The sequence below is a fragment of the Diabrotica virgifera genome, chromosome 5 (assembly GCF_917563875.1).
Source record: "Diabrotica virgifera virgifera chromosome 5, PGI_DIABVI_V3a".
In the NCBI taxonomy this organism is placed as follows: Eukaryota; Metazoa; Arthropoda; class Insecta; order Coleoptera; family Chrysomelidae; genus Diabrotica; species Diabrotica virgifera.
Window position 1 is genome coordinate 154,157,209 of NC_065447.1, and position 18,198 is coordinate 154,175,406.

At 35.0% G+C, this 18,198-nt stretch overlaps 2 protein-coding genes across 2 annotated transcripts in view; both read right to left on the minus strand.

Moving 5' to 3' along the window:
- Window positions 1-7,890: 7,890 nt before the first annotated feature.
- LOC114330999 (uncharacterized) lies at window positions 7,891-9,069 on the minus strand. Its single transcript, XM_028280451.2, has one exon. It carries the CDS (start codon window positions 9,067-9,069, stop codon window positions 7,891-7,893), a length of 1,179 nt encoding a protein of 392 aa, XP_028136252.2.
- Window positions 8,678-18,198, minus strand: part of LOC126878447 (uncharacterized) — a 127,244-nt gene continuing 117,723 nt past the window's right edge. The window contains exon 6 of the mRNA XM_050651613.1: window positions 8,678-9,386. Coding sequence (XP_050507570.1) covers window positions 9,123-9,386 — 264 coding nt within the window. The 3' untranslated portion in view covers window positions 8,678-9,122. The remainder of the gene's footprint in view (window positions 9,387-18,198) is intronic.

The window sequence follows — 18,198 nt, forward strand, 5'->3', positions numbered from 1 at the left end:
AATAGTGTGGTTGGCAGGGAATCACCTTGTCGCACTCCTATTTTTATTGCAATTGGTTTTGTGCTACCTTATTCTGTCGTTTCTTTAGCTCGAGATCCATCCATAGTCATTTTTGTTAACCTGATTAGCTTTGCTGGTATATCTTGATTTTTCATTTTGATAAATAATTTATTTCTTGCAATACAGTCAAAGACTTGTCTGAAATCTACTAAGAGGGCGTGGAAGTTATATGTTGTGTTCGTGGCATTTTTCGATTGTGTGTAATTATCTGGATCGCATCAGTAGTAGATCGGCGGTCTTTGAATCCTTGCTGGTAGTCCCCAATTTTTTTCTCTGTGAATGGAGTTTTTGTCTGATAAGGGGTTGTTACAATTTTATATGTTGTACTCAGTAGAGATATTACTCTATAGTTGTTAGTCTGTTACTTCCCCTTTCTTAAATATTGGTATACCTTGATCTGATTGAAATATTGGTATATCTGATATAACTTATGTATATATCTGATATAATTTCGTTCATGCAGTGGCGCACCTAGCACTTTCCTCTGGGTGAGGTTAGCTTAAGGCACCGAAATTTTTTTGTATTGTTTGTGAAATACCAGTTACATTTTCCTATAGGCGAGGATATAAAGCATTGCACTTCTAACTTTTCGTTCGGGAGAGCTTTAGAAAAATTCTTGAACACTTGGTATGAGGGACAAATGAAAAATTTGCATTGTTGTAAGCGAAAAATGCATTTTCCAAAGTGCTTCTCAAAGTGTTCAAAAAATAAAAATTCACAACTCGGAAAATAATCATGCAAATAAGTGCAATTTTCATACTCGGGAGTTTTGAGGTCGCGTAACAGGAATATGGGGTCGGCGAAGCTGTAAGAGGTACCTGGTGCCCGGTATCCCGGTAAGCACGTCGTCTCCTGGAGTTTTATGGAAATTCATTATGGAAATCGTTGAAACTTGATATTCTCAAGTTGTTGAGGTCGCTGAACAAGAATATTGTTTCGGCGATGCTGTACAAGGAACCTGTTGCCCGGTATCTACGTCATCTCGCGGAGTTTTATAAAAATTCGTTATGAAAATAGTTGAAATTTATTACCGCGAGGTTTTCGAGGTCATTGTACACGAATATTGCGTGAAAGATACTGTACGAGGTACCTGGTGCCCGATATATACGTCGTCTCTTGGAGTTTTATGAAAATATGTTATAAAATTCAACAGTGAATAACAATAACAGTAAGTTATTTTAATTCAGAGTGCAAATTATGAAAAAAATAGAATTCGAAATTTTTTTAGCGTTAATAATAATTTTTTTAGATATAAAGATGTCAGAACCTCGAGTTTATGATTAAAACTGTCAGTTGCCTTAAAAACCCCGGAATAACAAGTTTCGACAAATTTTATTACGAATTTTCATAAAATTCCCGGAGACGACGTAGATCCCAGGCAACCAAACGACGTTTTTATAACGTAGATAACACGTCATAAAAATGACCAATTGACGTGTTTGTATAACGTAGTACTGACGTTGAATATCACGTGTTTTTGTCTCATCGATTTGACGTCATAATTGTGACGATTTTAAAACGTCAAAAAGATGACGACCTTTATACGTCGGTAAAATCACGTCTTTAATACTTTCAAAAAGTGACCTCTTTCAGATGTTTCAAAATAGTATAAAAAATAGGTAACATGAAACCTGTAGGCGTACTTCCCATGCGTCGAAGATATACTACCACTTGTTTAAGATCGCTTGTGCGCTAGAAGCAACATTGATTCTGCATGATTGTACCAGCCCTCACATTATAGAATTTTCACTAGTTACCTGTACATACCTACTTACTGTGTCAAAACTGAAACAACATATATATGAAACTAATAAATAATTTATTAACAAATTATTCAGCATACTTAATATCTTAATTTAACGCTGTCTTAATATCTTCATTTAACGCTTAATTAAAAACAAATAAACATAACCTCAAATAGTTGTCAAGAAAAATTACTGCATTAAACTAACTCACTGAGCAAAAACGCATAAAAATCTCTTAATTAACACGTTTCTTCAACTAAATATCTAAATGATAAGTTTTATTTTATCACACAAGACACGAATTTCTTATGAACATTTAGCGTCATACCTAAATGAAATTTACCAATTTTGTGACGTCCGACTTAGGATGCCTGAAATTAAAACGTTTTTTAAACGTAATTTTAAGGTCATTAATCTTACGTATTTAAAATCACCCACAAAAGACGTCTATATGACGTAATGTTCAAACACGTGTTATATTCATCCAAAAACTAACGTTTCCTCAACGTTATATGACGTCACTTGGTTGCCTGGGATACGGCGCACCGGGTACCTCGTACAGCATCTTCGTTGCACTATTCGCGTTCAGCGATATCAAAACCCCCGAGATAATAAATTTCAACTATTTTCATAAGAAATTTCCAAAAAGCTCCAGGAGATGACGTATATACCGGAAATAAGTAATATTGGCGTTCAGCGACCTCGAAAACCTCGGGATAACAAGTTTAACCGATTTTCATAATGAATGTCCATAAAACTCCAGGATTCGACGTGCACACTGGGATACCTGGCAGCAGGCACCTCTTACAGCTTCGTTTATATGCCTGTTCAGCGACCTCAAAAACCCCCAAATATGAAAATTGATTCATTCTTATGATTATTTTCCGAGTTGTAAATTTTTATTTTGTGAACACTTTGACATGCACTTTGGAAAATGCAGTTTCCGCCTACAAGAATGCAATTTGCATTTGTCCTTCATGCCAAGTGTTCAAGAATTTTCCTGAAGCTCTCTCGAATCGAATGCAAAAGGTTTCGTAACGTTTCGTCTTAATTTAAAAAAGTTAGAAGTTTAGACGATTTTAGTGTTTTATTTCCTCTCCTACTACTGTTTTTTATATATTTTTATATGCCCTGGGAGGGGTTTTAACCCTCAAAACCCCCCTCTGGGTGCGCCACTGCGTTCATGTATGTTTGTCCAATTATTAATACATAGCCTATTGGGTTTCTTACAATTCTCTATTCTTGATCTGTTGGTGACTTCCACGTGTATTACCTTCTCTTTGGCATTTAGCAAGTTTATTCATCTGCAATTTTCTGATATGCTCTTATTACCCTTAAGTATTACACAGGTCTGCGACGAAAAAATTGTTTAAAATTTAATAAGTGATTTTCATACTGTTCTCAATGCTGATGCCGGGAAAAATAGTGAAAAAATTCCATCACGTACAGTTATTTCACAAAATGATATAATAAAGAGTTATTAGGAGAAACCAGCCATAAGTGATTTTCATACTGTTTTTAACCCTGATTTCGGGAAAAATAGTGAAAACATTCTATCTAGTACAGTTATTTCACAAAATGATATAATAAAGACTAATTATGAAAAAGCAGCAGTATTTTGTACAATACTACGATCCTGGCACAACCGATTCCATTCCATTTTCACAATTTGAACTGAACGATTTAGTAAGAGATCTAGACCTTTCTAAAGAATCGGCAGAAAGTTTTAGGATCTAGAATAAAAAATGTTGGCTCCTGATATATCCTTCTTTTGGTATCAATGTAAGGAAAAGGAATTTGTATCTTTTTTCTCCCAAAAGATGACCTGGCATTTTGCAATGATGTTCCTGGACTTACGGCACATTTCATCTAGAATATGCTTCTAATAAGTGGAGATATTTTATTGATTCTTCAAAAAGGAGCCTACAAGCAGTACTTCTACATAATGGCCATAAGTATGCTTCTATACCAGTTCGACACTGGGTTCACTTGAAAGAATGTTACGAGAACATTGAACTGGTTTTAAGCAAACTGCTATTCAGACCACAAATGTACACTATGTGGTGATTTAAAAGTGATTTCAATGCTGCTTGGTCAACAAAATGGTTATATAAAGTTCCCTTTCTTTCTCTGTGAATGGGACAGTAGAGACAGAAAGCAACACTACACAAAAAAGCTTGGCCCCTGAGAGAAAGTTACAGGTAGGAGTTAAAAATGTTGAGAGGAAAAGCCTTGTGGATCCCAAAAAGGTCTTACTTCCACCACTTCATATTAAGTTGGGGCTGATTAAACAATTTGTCAAGTCAAGGCACTGAATAAAGAAGGGGAATGTTTCAGATATCTGTGTGGACAGTTTCATGGTTTATCTACGGCAAAGCTAAAGGAAGAAATCTTTGTCGGACCGGACATTAAAAAACTAATGAGCGATTCCAACTTTGTGAACAAAATGAAAAGACGGCTTGGGCACATTTTAATTTAGATGTTACTGTTTTCTTTGGTAACAAAGAAGATTCAAACTACAAGACAACCGTCGCAGTCATGATCGACAACGACAACTTTAAGAAGCTTGGCTGTAACACGAACATTAAGCTTCACTTTCTCCACTCACATCTTTAGTCCTTCCTGGCAAACCTTGGTGATGTCAGTGAAGAGCAGAGCGAAAGATATCACCGCAACATCAAAGAAATGGAAAGAAGATACCAAAGAAGATGGAACATGAGCATGATAGCAGACTACTGCTGGATGATGAAAAGAGATGACCCTGAACGAGTCCACAGCCGGAAAAGCAATAAAAGAAGCTTCGACAGAAAGCGAAAGCTTTATTATAAGGACTTATGAGCTTAAAGATAAATGTAAGTGTACTGGCAATGTAGTTTAGAACATGACTAATAAATAAACTAAATCATAACGTTGGAAAGAGGTGACAAATTGCTTACATTTTGTTATTATACCCAAATATACTCTTTACTTTTTGAGTAAACCTGGCGTGATAGACAAAAATGGTTTACATTTTTGAAATCAGCGCTGAAAAGTACATAAAAGTCAGTTATCAAATTTCAAAAACATTTTTTTGCAGGCCTGTGTTATTGACTGTACTAGTACTGAAACTGTGGTTGTTGTGTGGTATTCAAGAATTTTTTGGGATCGAGTATTCTTAGTTGTGTAGCTACATTTCCACTGCGGTTCAACAATTCGATTATGACTTGGGGGCTGTGTTTTAGTTTCTTTAATGCTCTGGTGATCTCTATTGTGGTGACGATTATATTTTCAGTAATTATGTCTACAGTTTGTAGTATGATTCGATCTACGCTGGCCTTCACAGGCAACAATTCAGTGAGGTATAATAAGTAATCCAGGTAATATCCTTTCAGGTATCCTATCCAGGTACATACTAGTACTTTTTTGTTTCTTTTGGTTCAGTTATTTTTCCCCTCATGATAGTAAATCTCCATATTTACTTTTGCAAGCCGTAGAATTTTATTTACATTCTTGAAAAAAAAGCTAGGTACAGGTATTTGACTTTTTTTGCTGTACCTTCTGATTTAGTTTCGTTTCTTTATTTGGTTTAAACTTTACCTTTGGTTTTTTTAGTAATCTTGTGATTTATGATTACTATTCTGGTTTCCAGCGCTTCACATCCTGACATTACGAAGCTGTGGAAGGAAAATAAAACAGTGATATATAAAAATGCAATTCAAAACGTTTATTTACAAAACCAATATATTAAGATTTACAATAATTTAAGGCAACCTTACTAAATTTGTTGTGTTGGAAGCTTCGACAGAAAATTTATATACATCTAATTTTTGTACATTACAAGATTTGAAAAACCTTTATTGTATAAAAATGAAAAAAGTAGTTCTTCGAGGACTAGAAGTAACGAATAAATAACCGAAATCCTAAATTAACTCTAACTACAGGGTGGTTCAAAAAGATTGTTTGATATAAAAAAGTGTTTTAAGAAGTCAAAGCACTAGATTAAGTGCATAAAATTATCTGAAAATTTTTAAAAACGAAGAGCGTAGGCACAAAATTTTTGTCCAATGCTTTTTAAATGCATTAATTTTTTTCGAATCCTGAGAAAACTAACAAGTAATTTTGAAAAATTTAAACGCAGAATGAACGATTACATTACCGAGCGCGAGGGTCGAAAGTCCCTGAAAACGTCTATGTTTATTTTAATAAGGAACAGGCGTGAAAAAGAAGAGAAAATTGAGTGTGATTTTTAATTTCAAATATCACATTCAAAAGAAACTTTCTGCTATTCTAAGGTACTTTCGGCCCTCGGTAATAATGTAATCTTTCATTCGGCGTTTGAATTTTTCAAAAATATTTATTAGCTTTTCTGGATTCGAAAAAATGAATGCATTTAAAAAGCATTGCCTCGAAATTTTGATCCTACGCTCTTTACGGAAACTCAAAAATAAAAAATATTAAATGAGTTGAGTGAAAAATTGGAAATAACGAAATACGTAGATTATATGGAATATTAAAGAATAAATGAATACAGGGTGTTTCATTAATAATTGTCCATATAGTAACTGGAGAAACCTTAGCACAAAATACTAAGATTTAACCTAAAACACTTAACTAAAATGTTGTTACTTACTGAGTTACAGGGTGTTTTATCTATAAATTTAAAAACTATTTTTGCTCAGCATTTTAAAACTATTCGACGTATCCTTTTTATACTTGGCAGAAAGTGCGACTACTAGGCACCCTACTAAATTATGTTAAACAAACGTTTATAGCTACTACCAGAGGCGTACGACAGGGGATGATGAATGGTTAACCTTTCTCAAATTCTACGCCACTAGAAGAATTACTATTTTAGTACCATTTTTAGATTCTACAATACATTCTACGTAAGTAATATACTCTTCATTGGTAACGATAAAGTCATTAGTTTTCGAGATATTTGAAGTTAAATATGAAACGGCACAGTTATTTTGATTAATTTATGATATGTCATATGATTAAAATTTAAAAATTATTTGTACACGGTACTTTAAAACTATTTGGCATATCCTTCTCATACTTGGCAGACAGTGTAGGCACTTTACACCCTACTAAATTAAGATAAATAAACGTTTCTAGATACTACCAGAGGCGTACGACAGGGGATAGTGACTGGTTGACCCTTCCCAAATTCTACGCCACTGACGAAATTGCTATTTTAGTGTAATTTTTTGATTTTGCAATACTCTTTATGTAAATAATATACTTTCTTTCGTAAAGATAAAATGATTAGTTTTCGAGATATTTGAAATTAAGAATGAAGCGACACAATACACTGATCAAGATAACCGTGTCGTTTCATTTTTAACTTCAAATATCTCGAAAACTAATGACTTTATCGTTACGAATGAAGAGTATATTATTTTCATACAAGTATTGAAGAATCCAAAAGTTGAACTAAAATAACAATTTCGCCAGTGGCGTAGAATTTGGAAAGGGTCAACCATTCACTTTCCCCCGTCCTACGTCTCTGGTAATAGCCATAAACGTTTGTTTAACATAATTTAGTAGTTTGTATAGTATTTAAACTTCCTGCCAAGTATAAAAAGGACATGTCGAATAGTTTTAAAAGGCTGAGCAAAAATAGTTTTTAAATTTTTAGATAAAACACCCTGTAACTCGGTAAGGAACCACATTTGATTTAAGTGTTTTAGGTTAAATCTTCGTATTTTGTGCTAAGGTTTCTCCAGTTACTATATGGACAATTATTAATGAAACACCCTGTATACCTTAAGGACGTAGGTATATGTATAACAAATATGATTTTTTTTAAATAAATCTTCAGAAGAAATGGTCTTGAGAAAACTTTAATACAGGAATAACTGAAAGATAAAATAAAGGAACTAAAATATTGTACACATTGACAACAAAACGATACCTGCATGTATGGTACCAACCATGGTTGGTACCATTTGCTTAAGATATAATAATTTTAAGATGTAGAACAATGTTTATTTATTAAGAATATAGAATATTAGCGTTCACGGGAATAATAAAAAACCTGATTTTTTAAATAGTTTCTCTTTTGGAAACACCCTGCTAAAATGATATAATAAAAAACCTAAAACTAAAACGCGGTTTCTAAAGTAGGTGGAGAAGTCTTCTTGTCTTTCTCTTGGCTCTTAACCTGACTGCTTTTCGGCGTTACCGGGCTAAAGAATTGAGCTCTTTGAGCGTAAAGTCTTTGAGTAGCCGAGGTATAAGGCGTGGAATGCGTTTGTCGAGGCATCCCCTTCGGAGATGTCTCCGTATTAGAGTTTGAGCTGCGATTCTTCGGAGATGACTCTGTGTTAGAGTTTGAGCTGCGATTCTTGGGAGACTTCTTTCTTTCACCGGAACTGTTCGGACTTTCGTCTTCTCTGCAATCTTCTAGGATTGGGGAGGAGAGAACGTCACTTCTTGGGCTCGCAAAGCGCCATTGGGACCTAGGAGATAGGACTTTCGTTAGAGGTTTTTGCTCTCGGTTCGGAGATCCAGGAGGGTTATGCATGAACTTCCTGTTTACTAAGCTCCGAGGAGAGGCGCTGAGGTCCAAAATATTCATTTCAGGTTGGAGTTTTTGAGGAGAAGGCTTAATTTGTTGTTTAGACATCTTCAGCTGTTCAACAGCTGATAGCTTCTTCGGAGAATTGGAACTTGATTTTTGTAAGAGTAGTCTTTTAAAATCCAGCGTAGAGGTTTGTTTAGGCTTTGGTTTCCTATCGCTGCAAGCCCAACTTTGCCGAGTTCTTGAATCATTTGGCGGGGATAATTTGTCTATGTCTTCATTAAAATCTATATATTCCCCTTTACTAGGTGACCAGCTCAATCTAGATCTGGATTTGTCACCTATGTATCCCGTTTCTGGAGATTTTGTTTGTTTTTTGGAAGTTTCTTGTACTGTTAAAGGTGACGATCTCGGTGAATCTTCTGCTTCAATATTCATCTTCTTTTTACTTTTGTGAATAACGGCATATAGTTCTTCATTCGACATTGTTGATTTCTTTGGGGATAAAAGTTTATTTTCTAAATTGGACGCTGCTCTGAGCTCAGTCTTTCCTGATGGAGTTGAGGACTGAAATCCTGCTGAGTTTCTAGGATCTATAGGAGATATTCTAATAGAATCTGCTTCTTCATATATATTTGGTTGGGATATATATCTCGGAGATTCGTTTCTTTGAGGTGTGTAGGTTGAAGGCACAAAATGGAGGTGCAGACGATTAATGTCAGGCATTTGGACTGGAATGCCCAATCGTTGATTCAACATCGTATGTTCTGTCCTTTGAACGCCGCTTCGTTGATCGAAATAACTGTTTCGTTCTAGGCCTCTAGTAATGTCAGGCGTGACAGATCTCTCTGCCTTAAATTCGTTATTGAAAAATTGAGTTTTCTTGGAAGGCAGTGTAGAGTACATGTTGGTACCCCGAGGAAGGTAATACTGATTAAACCTGTTGGCATCCATGTCCAACAGCTGATCTCCGTAACCATATCGATACATCTCTTGTGGACTATTTTGGACGTTTTTTGGACTTCCTGGAGGTTGGCTTGGACTGGGAAGTTGCTTGGTCGGACTCTGTACTCGTTCTGAAAACAGGACTAAGATTAATATCGTCACTTTAACCAGTTTATATAGATATATAAGTACCCTGAATAATTTACCTTCAATATAGTACAATATGGACGAATTTAGACAAAAAACTAAAAGAACAATAATTAGAAAATATGTGTGGTGTATTTCGATATGACAAAATTAAAACCGAGTTCAATATCATGGTGCATTGATTGTGTAAAACATTGTCTGAAATTATTTTTTCCTGAATTTTTTTTTAATATAGATTATAATTTAGACAAAATCTAAAAAGATACTTAGAAAATACATGTGGTGTATATCGATGTGATAAAAGTGAATGGAATGGAGACCTAGACACGATACTTATCGTAATCGAAGACGTTCTCTAACGTGGTCGGAGGACATCAAGTGCATCCAGCACAACTGGATTCAGGATGCCTAAGATCGGATGCAATGGTATTATTTACGGGAGATCTATGTTCAGCAGTGGACTCAAAACGTCTAATGATGATAAGTCTGAAATTATTTCTTCATGAATTCGTTTGTAATTGGGCCAACATCAAAGGCGATTCAGTAACTACCGCAACTGTCTATGGCTCACTGATGAGCTATAATAGCAATGATTAGCAGTGAGCCATAGAAAGTTACGACCGTTGCCGCACCGGCTTTAGTAATATATTATGCCGCAGTTGGTGAAGTATTTATCAGGAAGAAACAATTCCAGATCACGGCCTATTAAACCTTGATAAGTTCAATATTATGAAATATGGTCAGCAAATAGACTGGCAGGATGCCTTAATAACATCATATGGCGAAACCGACATATTAACAGTGAGACGAAGTCAAGAATTTATAAAGCCAGTGTAGGAACAATAATGACATATACATCAGAAACAAAACCCGACACACCCACAACAGAAAGACTACTGGAAACGGCAGAGATGAGAGTGCTGAGAAGCCTTACAGGAAATACGCTGAGAGATCGAAAAGGGAGGAAGACATTAGAAGAAAATGTAACGTACAGTATATAAATAAATGGACACGAAATCGAAATGGAATAATCATATAAGCAAAATAGGGGAGACCCGTGTGGTTAAAATAGCAAGGGATAAATCACCAATAGGTCGAAGAAGTACCGGTTGACCTTGCAAAAGATGGAGTGACAACCTTCCATAGAGGTATCAATCCGCCAATGAACGAGAATTGCTTATAAAGCGGAAGAATAAGAAGAAATATGGTCAACGCTACACAAATAACAAATTAAAGTAGAAGCTTTTTTCATATTCTATGTTGGGAAGAAATCTGATTTTTAGTGAAACAACCTGGAATTATTTGTACTAATGTAATGTAATCCTGAGAATATCTTATGTAGACAGAGTCACGATTGAAGAAGTCTGGTAAAGATTTTTAAAGGAAACAGAACAGAATAATGAAATAAAGATACGAAAATTACAATACTGTGGCTACTTGATAAGAGGAATAAAATATCAGCTTCTGCAGAATATCATGGAGGGAAAGATTTTAGGAAAGCGTACCATAGGAAGGTGATTGAAGGTCATGGCTGTGCAATCTCAGAGAGTAGTTTAATTGTTCGTCTAACCAGCTTTTTAGCGCAGCAGTGAACAGAATTCAAATAATTATGATGATCGCCAACTTTCGAAATAAGACGGCACCTTAAGAATAAAGAAGTAATGTAGGGCTAGCGTGTTAGAAATTTAAAATTAAATATCTGTAAGATTGGATGCATATACAAAAAAGTTATTTTGAACATTAATTTTTGAAAGACACAATACTTGACAAACCTGCTACCAAGCGAAAATCCAAAAGTTGACTGAAACGAAATAGCATTGGTTCATAAACATAAATACCTAGGGCATAAAATTTAAATAGTCAGAAACAATAAAATTGCCGAACTGCAAAGAATAATCACCTAAGGGTAAGAACAGAACAAGTGGGTCGCGGTGGAGGTGGAGGTCGCTGTCGATATCCATGTAAAACAAACACATTGTAGTGAATGGAAGTGAACAGAGCAGGTACTTAAGTCGCGTTGGAGGTTTAGCGCGATGCCATCCAGGAAGTTTACATCGATGCTTTTGAAAATAAAATGAATTTGTTTTACATGGATGTCTACTGCGCGGCCGACAAGGATGCTTCCCTGTGATTGGTCCGTTCGAAGCCAAGTTGTCAGTACCTGCGCTATCTGAGTTGATACTTTTTATATAATCCATTTTTTGTTTATTCAGTTTATAAATATTCAGTTTATTTTCGAATTTCTAAAGTAATTAAATTCAGTAAATTTTTGAAATATCAAGGAGGATCTGATTATTTACAGCTGACATTTCATCACTATCATCACTTGACTGACACAACATCGCAAAAGCACAGTCTTTTTCTCATTCAAATTTCATTAAACTACTTCACTTGATAGTGGTTCTAGCTCGACTGACAGCGCAGGTGACCTCCTTGCTTTGTGCTGTCGACATCGACCGCGACTTAACTAATAGCATCCTCCACGACCTACACCTCCACCTCGACGCACTTGTTCTGTTCTTACCCTTACCATGGGCCGCATATGGAACTCTATCAGACATCGTCAAGAGCAACAAGCAACATGCCGAATTATCTGAAAAGAAGACGTTTGACCAATGTGTACTTCTAGTCATGAGTTACGGCGCATAAACACTATCATTAACCCAGGTCACAGTAACCAAACTTATGAGAGTGGCCCAAGGAAGAATGGAACGGTCACTACTTAAACTGACTCGCAGAGACAGGGTTAAAAACGAAGAAATCAGGACAGGCGTCACAGATGTCATAGAGAGAACAGCATGGCTGAAGTGGAATTGGGTGGACCATGAGGCCAGAATGAAAGACGGGGGATGGACCCAAAAAAGTGCAGGGTGGGGACCACGAGTAGACAGAAGAAGCAGAGGTAGACCAACTAGACAATGGACAGACGACGTCAAAAGGGTCGCTGGGAATTGGCTGCAGGAAGCTCAAGATCGACAGAAGTGGAAGAAATTAGGGAGGCCTATGTTCAACTTTGGACGCCGAAGGCTAGATGATAATGAAGATTTGATGCATATGAATAAAGTCATTGTAACCATATTGAAAATAAATAGATTTTAGAATACGGTGATTATGCATTAAAAAAATTAATTTTTTTAATAGACAAATGTTAATAGTATATTTTATAAAACGGGGTTAAAAGGGTTCTCGTAACGTGCTACACTATATTTGATTTTTAGACCAGAGCGGATCTGTGAATAAACGTATATTTTTGGATGTGCGAGGTGGGATTCGGATTTTTGCAGATAAAGTTAGGTGACAACTTCAATAATAATAATAATTGACTTATGCTCCTTCTCAAATATGGCCGGAACATTAATAAAAAAATTAAAATATTTCAAAATTTCAAAACATCGATTTTTTCTACTTTCTTTGCTTATAACTTTAAAACGATTCATTTTAGAACAAAGAAATAAAATAAAGATAATTGAATTTTGTATGATATACGACTGGTTAAAAATGTCTTAAATTATTACCCTTTCTGCAAAATAGCAATATATACAAAATAAGGGGGCAAAATAAGCCTGTTTTTATTTAATGTTTTTCAACCACTTTGGTTTCACATAGAACTTTCTTTCGCTTAGAAAATTCTTACAACATACTTTAATCGTCCACTTAAACTATCCAAATTCCATTAAAATCGACCTGATAGATTTTGCATAATTTTGCAATCTAAATTTTTTTAAAAAAGTTCAAATTTTTTAAAAACTGTCTGAACAAAAAGTAGACCATTTAGAAGTTCGCTAATGTTTTTACATGTAAAGAGGCTCTCTACCTATATAATACACTTTACATAATTAAAATCGGATTATATGTATAGGCGGCCTGAGCACTGTTCTAAAGTTATAAACAATATTTTGGCTTATAAACAAATATATAACAATTATAATTACTGAAGTTGTCACCTAATTTAATCTGCAAAAATCGGAATGCCACCTCTCACATCCACCTCAAAACAGATCCGTCCTGGTCTATTTATTTTGGATCGATCTCACATAAAGATATTGGTATAAATTACTGTAGTCTAACTTTTAACTAAATGTAGACAGTGAACAAAAAACACTAATTTGAAATATTGCAGATAGGAATTAAGTTTAACTGATACAGAGTGAGTTCTATATATGGAACCCTTCAATTATGTCATAATCGGCTTTCAAGATTTTTATAGATTTTTGTGGGTAAGGATCTTCTAATGCGGCCGATATTCTAGTGGTATTTCCATTGTTGTCAGATCTTCCGTTTTTCTAATAGCTAATGAACTTTTTTATTTCAAATCAAACACCCTGTATATTTTGGGGTTTTGAAGTCCTTAAGAAATACTGATTATTTTTCATGTATTCACGACGTTCTACACCTTCTGCAAAGAATTAAGGATTTGCATGAAATTTTAGTATGTTATAGTTTACTTCAAAAAACTAATACTTGATTTTTTAAAAATTGTTTTACCGTACCGTTTAATTACTATTAAGGGTCAAAGTTAAGTTTTAACGTGGGCTCTTATGGGAATTCTTAAAAAGTTAATAACTTTTGACCCAAATTTACGATTTTTAATTATTTGTGCTTAAATTAAAGGTTTTTTTGTAAGGAATAACATATTAAAAAATGAGGATTGTTTACCGTACCATTTATTTTTAATTTATTTATTATAATTAATTCCGTAATGTATTCCGTAATTTCCGTAATTTATTATAATTTATTTTTATAAAGTATTCAATACTGAAACATATGATTTGAGTATTCTGCTATAAATGCATTGTTACCAACTTTCGCTTGCATATAAGTTTCCCCCTCTTTCCTCTGAGACGCATACCCCGGAACGAAGGTGTAGAACGTCGTTAATCCCTATACCTAAATACCGTAATTTTGGAGTTATTGCTACATTCATTTACAACAAAATTTAAAATGAATTATAAAAATCAATTTTTTCGGCCCAGGTTGACAATATTTCTAATGCGGCCATATTAAGTATAGTGGTATTTACATTGTTGTCTGATCTTCTGTTTTTCTGGAATTCTAATGCACTTTTTTATTTCAAATAGGACACCTTGTATATTTTTTTACGTTTTGAAGTAGGTACTTAAGAAATACTGATTGTTTTTCATGTCATATTCCCTGTATCTAAAAGTTGCAATTTTGGAGTTATTCTTTGGATCATTGGGCACAAAAAAGGGCTTTTGTAATTTTTCTCTAAAAATCGTGTTCGAGTCATAAACGATTTAAAATTAAAAAAAACGAAAAATAACGATTTTCATGGCGCAACAACACAAGTAAAAAATATTATTTTTGAAATTACGAAGTCTCAAAATTCAAACTGAAACCTTCTTCTATAACCTTTCCATAATAACACTAGTTTACAAACAATTTGCGACTCGAATGCAATATACTGTGTTTTGTTAATTTTTACTCTCTGAATATGATTATGATTATGATGGTAAAAAGTTCCTAACACGTAAGATTTTTGAGTTATGATTAAAAAAAATGAGTTATGATTTTTAAGTTATGATTATTTTACTAAAATTTTTTTAAAACAGTCATTTGTAACAATCAGGGCGTGATCTTATTAAATTAACATTGGGCATGATCCTAAAAATTGTGCATAATTTGGCAACACTGGGATATCTAATGTCTACGAATAACACATTAACATTTAAAAAAAATAAACCAAAGGTAGTCCTTAAAGTAAATCTACCCATTTAAACTTATATTGTTCTAAACCATTTTAACGACTGTTACTCCTGCATGACAATAGTGTCTGGGTTTTCAAGGAAGAGCAAGAATAAAATTGAATATCCAGATATTAACTCAGCAATAAAACCAGTGTTTCATGGAGAAGATTTACCAGCTCCAGGACTTCGGCAAATCGAGAGAAAGATTTGGAAATGTATGGTGATAAAAGTGCACCTGATGATGTATCAGAAAAGAATGATTCTAATTTTCCAGAAAGCGACGAAAAAGCACCTTATTGCACCCAACAAGCCGAATTACATGATTTAGTTCGAGACCTTCACTTGTCCAAAGGACATGCTTAACCCTTAGGTTCTAGATGACAATAGTGGATTTTTTAAATGGAATTTGCTAGCCAGTACAATTTAGAATATTTAGGAAACGTTACCAGGAGCTATCCTCGTTTTTTACTATGCAGGATAAAATGTGTGTTTGTGTTAATCCAAATAGTGTTATGGGAAAATTTGGATATGCACAAAATTGTGTACAAAAGTCTTACTATAGTATTTGTTTCTACTGAACTTATGTGTATATAGTATTATAAGAGTTTTTATAATAAACAGCAATATTTGATGCATTCAAGCATTGCCACTGCTGCTGCCGCTGCTGGAAATATTGCCCGAAATACGATATCGACGCGAGTGATGTGTTCACATCAGTTCCTCGCCAATGTCCTCACAACTCGTTTACCGAACGACTCTCAAGAATGGAATGTGACGACAGCATCGTCTTGCTCCCTTACTCACTTGCCGCTTTGCCGGCGGCAAGTGAGAGAGAGAGTAGTTGAATGTGAATACTTACTTGCGCTGCCAGTCCTTTGACTTCCATCTCGAAAACCGACTTTTGAGGGAGCGCCGTGCAATGGCAGTAGCATGAGAAGCAGCAGCGTTACACATTCACGCTGCCCACTTCCCTGTCCAACAGGACTGAGTGTAAATCCGGTATAATATTTCACCTGACCAGACAATGTACGGTGGACGCTTACACAGAAATGCGCCGCACTTTAAGAAGAAGATAACTCAAAATATATTATGTGGTGGAACATTTTGGTGTTTGAATTCGCATTCAGGACGCTTTAAACTCCCCGGTACAGCCATTTTAACATCAGTCGCAACTTTTTTTTGTTTATTTGTTGACTAGTGTAATTTTTAGCATGTTTTATTCTAAAACATTGTGATTCAATAAAATTGTGTTTTTACTAGGAAAGTTTTGGGGTAGTTCTGATTTCTTTCATTATATATGGATTTTGGGCTGCTGAATCCGAATATGATGTTTGCGGACAAAATTTCTTGCCGAAACATTGAAAAAATCGCGAAAAAAGCAAAAAATTTCAGCTTTTTTCCGCTTTTTTGCTCAAATCTCGAAAACTATTAACTTTTAGTAAATGGTCTGTGAATAGAAATTAAAGTACTTAAAATTATTTACAAATATCACTATTTACTTTTTTCTTTAGGTGAACCGTTCGGTCTAAAGTACAAGTTGAAAATTGCCAATTTTTAACGGTCTCGGCAAAACCCACTTTTTACAATCCAAAACTTTATTTTTTATTAGAATGCTGTCATTTGATAAATTTCTCCTAGTTTTCTGTACAAATAATAAATGTTAGTTCATAGGTATGATATGTCTCTTGTGACAGCTTCCATGAGTCCATTCCGTCCTAAGAGGCCGGGAATGTCTCTGCTTTTTCCTTAGAGCCACAGAAGATCAGGCACAGATGGAGTCACAGTTTCAGTTGGTGTGAACATTTCCTTCGGATCTGTTATCTTGATTTCTGATAAACCTTGAGGTTTTGTCGTTTTAAAATGAATTAGTTGAACAGCTCCCTGACTTCCATAAACCTCAGGCGCGGGTTTCTTTTTTATCAGAGGAATGGATTGCTTAGGAGCTACTGCATGTTTGGATGCAATACAATAAATGCCACATATAACGTGAAAAGTGTGGTATTCGTCGATTGTATGTACGTTAAAATCAGCGTTATCGTACACCTGCTGTGTAAAGTACGGCAGGTCAATTTTTTGCGGATCGCCTGCGAATGCTCTTACACTTCCAGGCGAACAGCTTCTGTATAGGATGAACAAAACCCCAAAGAGGAAACTACATCAACCTATTTTCATGAGCCGTACTTTTTGTAGAGAAAACGGCCAACCCTGCAAGGAATGGTGATACCAACTATCTGGGCCTTACTGCCGCTACAAGACTTTGAGCAAGCGCGTTGCTTATCTGGAAGTGTCGGCAATCGCAGGTGATCCGCAGAAAATTGACCAGCCGTGCTTTACACAACAGGTGTACGAAAACGCTGATTTTAAGCCTTTCTATGCCAGGCCGTAATTTGCCCTCAATCCCAAAGGTTTTTTCATGCTTAGAGTCCAATTGCCTTATATATACGTCGCATATAAATAAACAAATAAATGACCAAAACATGTTTTTAATGAGTTTTTTTAACCAACTTAAACGTTTTCTTTTCAAAAGTACCCATCAGAGAGCAAAACCAACTTGAAAAAATATAACTAACTTAAAAAAAATAATGTAATGTAAATTAACATTAAAAGTTTTCTTTTGTGTGGTACTCCTCAAAACATGACACTACGCAAAGGCCGACTCCGCCTCTTGCACACATGTATCTCGATTCGCATCTTTTTTTTTTCTCTTCTTTTCTGTGGCTACAAACGCTTCACCTTCTAGCATCTACCTATAAGCATTGCCACCAGTGCTACAATATAGCACATATCTAAAATATGTGCACCAATATATACGGCAATGGGTCCGCATGACCTGTCTTAGGTGCTAACATTTTGAGGCTTTGGGAAGAATAATCTAATATTTTCGGACATATTTTTACGGCATTGGGACACTAATGAGTCTAAAATTTTATAAGCAATGCATATTTTTGGCTTTGGTAAATTGAGACCATAACACCTTGAACGTATATATACGGCGGCTGAGAATACAGACCCACTTTTTCAAAAACATACATATGCAGCGTTGGGACAGAAAGGGTTAACGTACATACAATCGACGGATACCACACTTTTT

What these genes read in the sequence shown, in the direction of transcription:
- LOC114330999 (XM_028280451.2), bottom strand. Translation starts at nt 9,069, where the DNA reads ATGTTGAATCAACGATTGGGCATTCCAGTCCAAATGCCTGACATTAAT.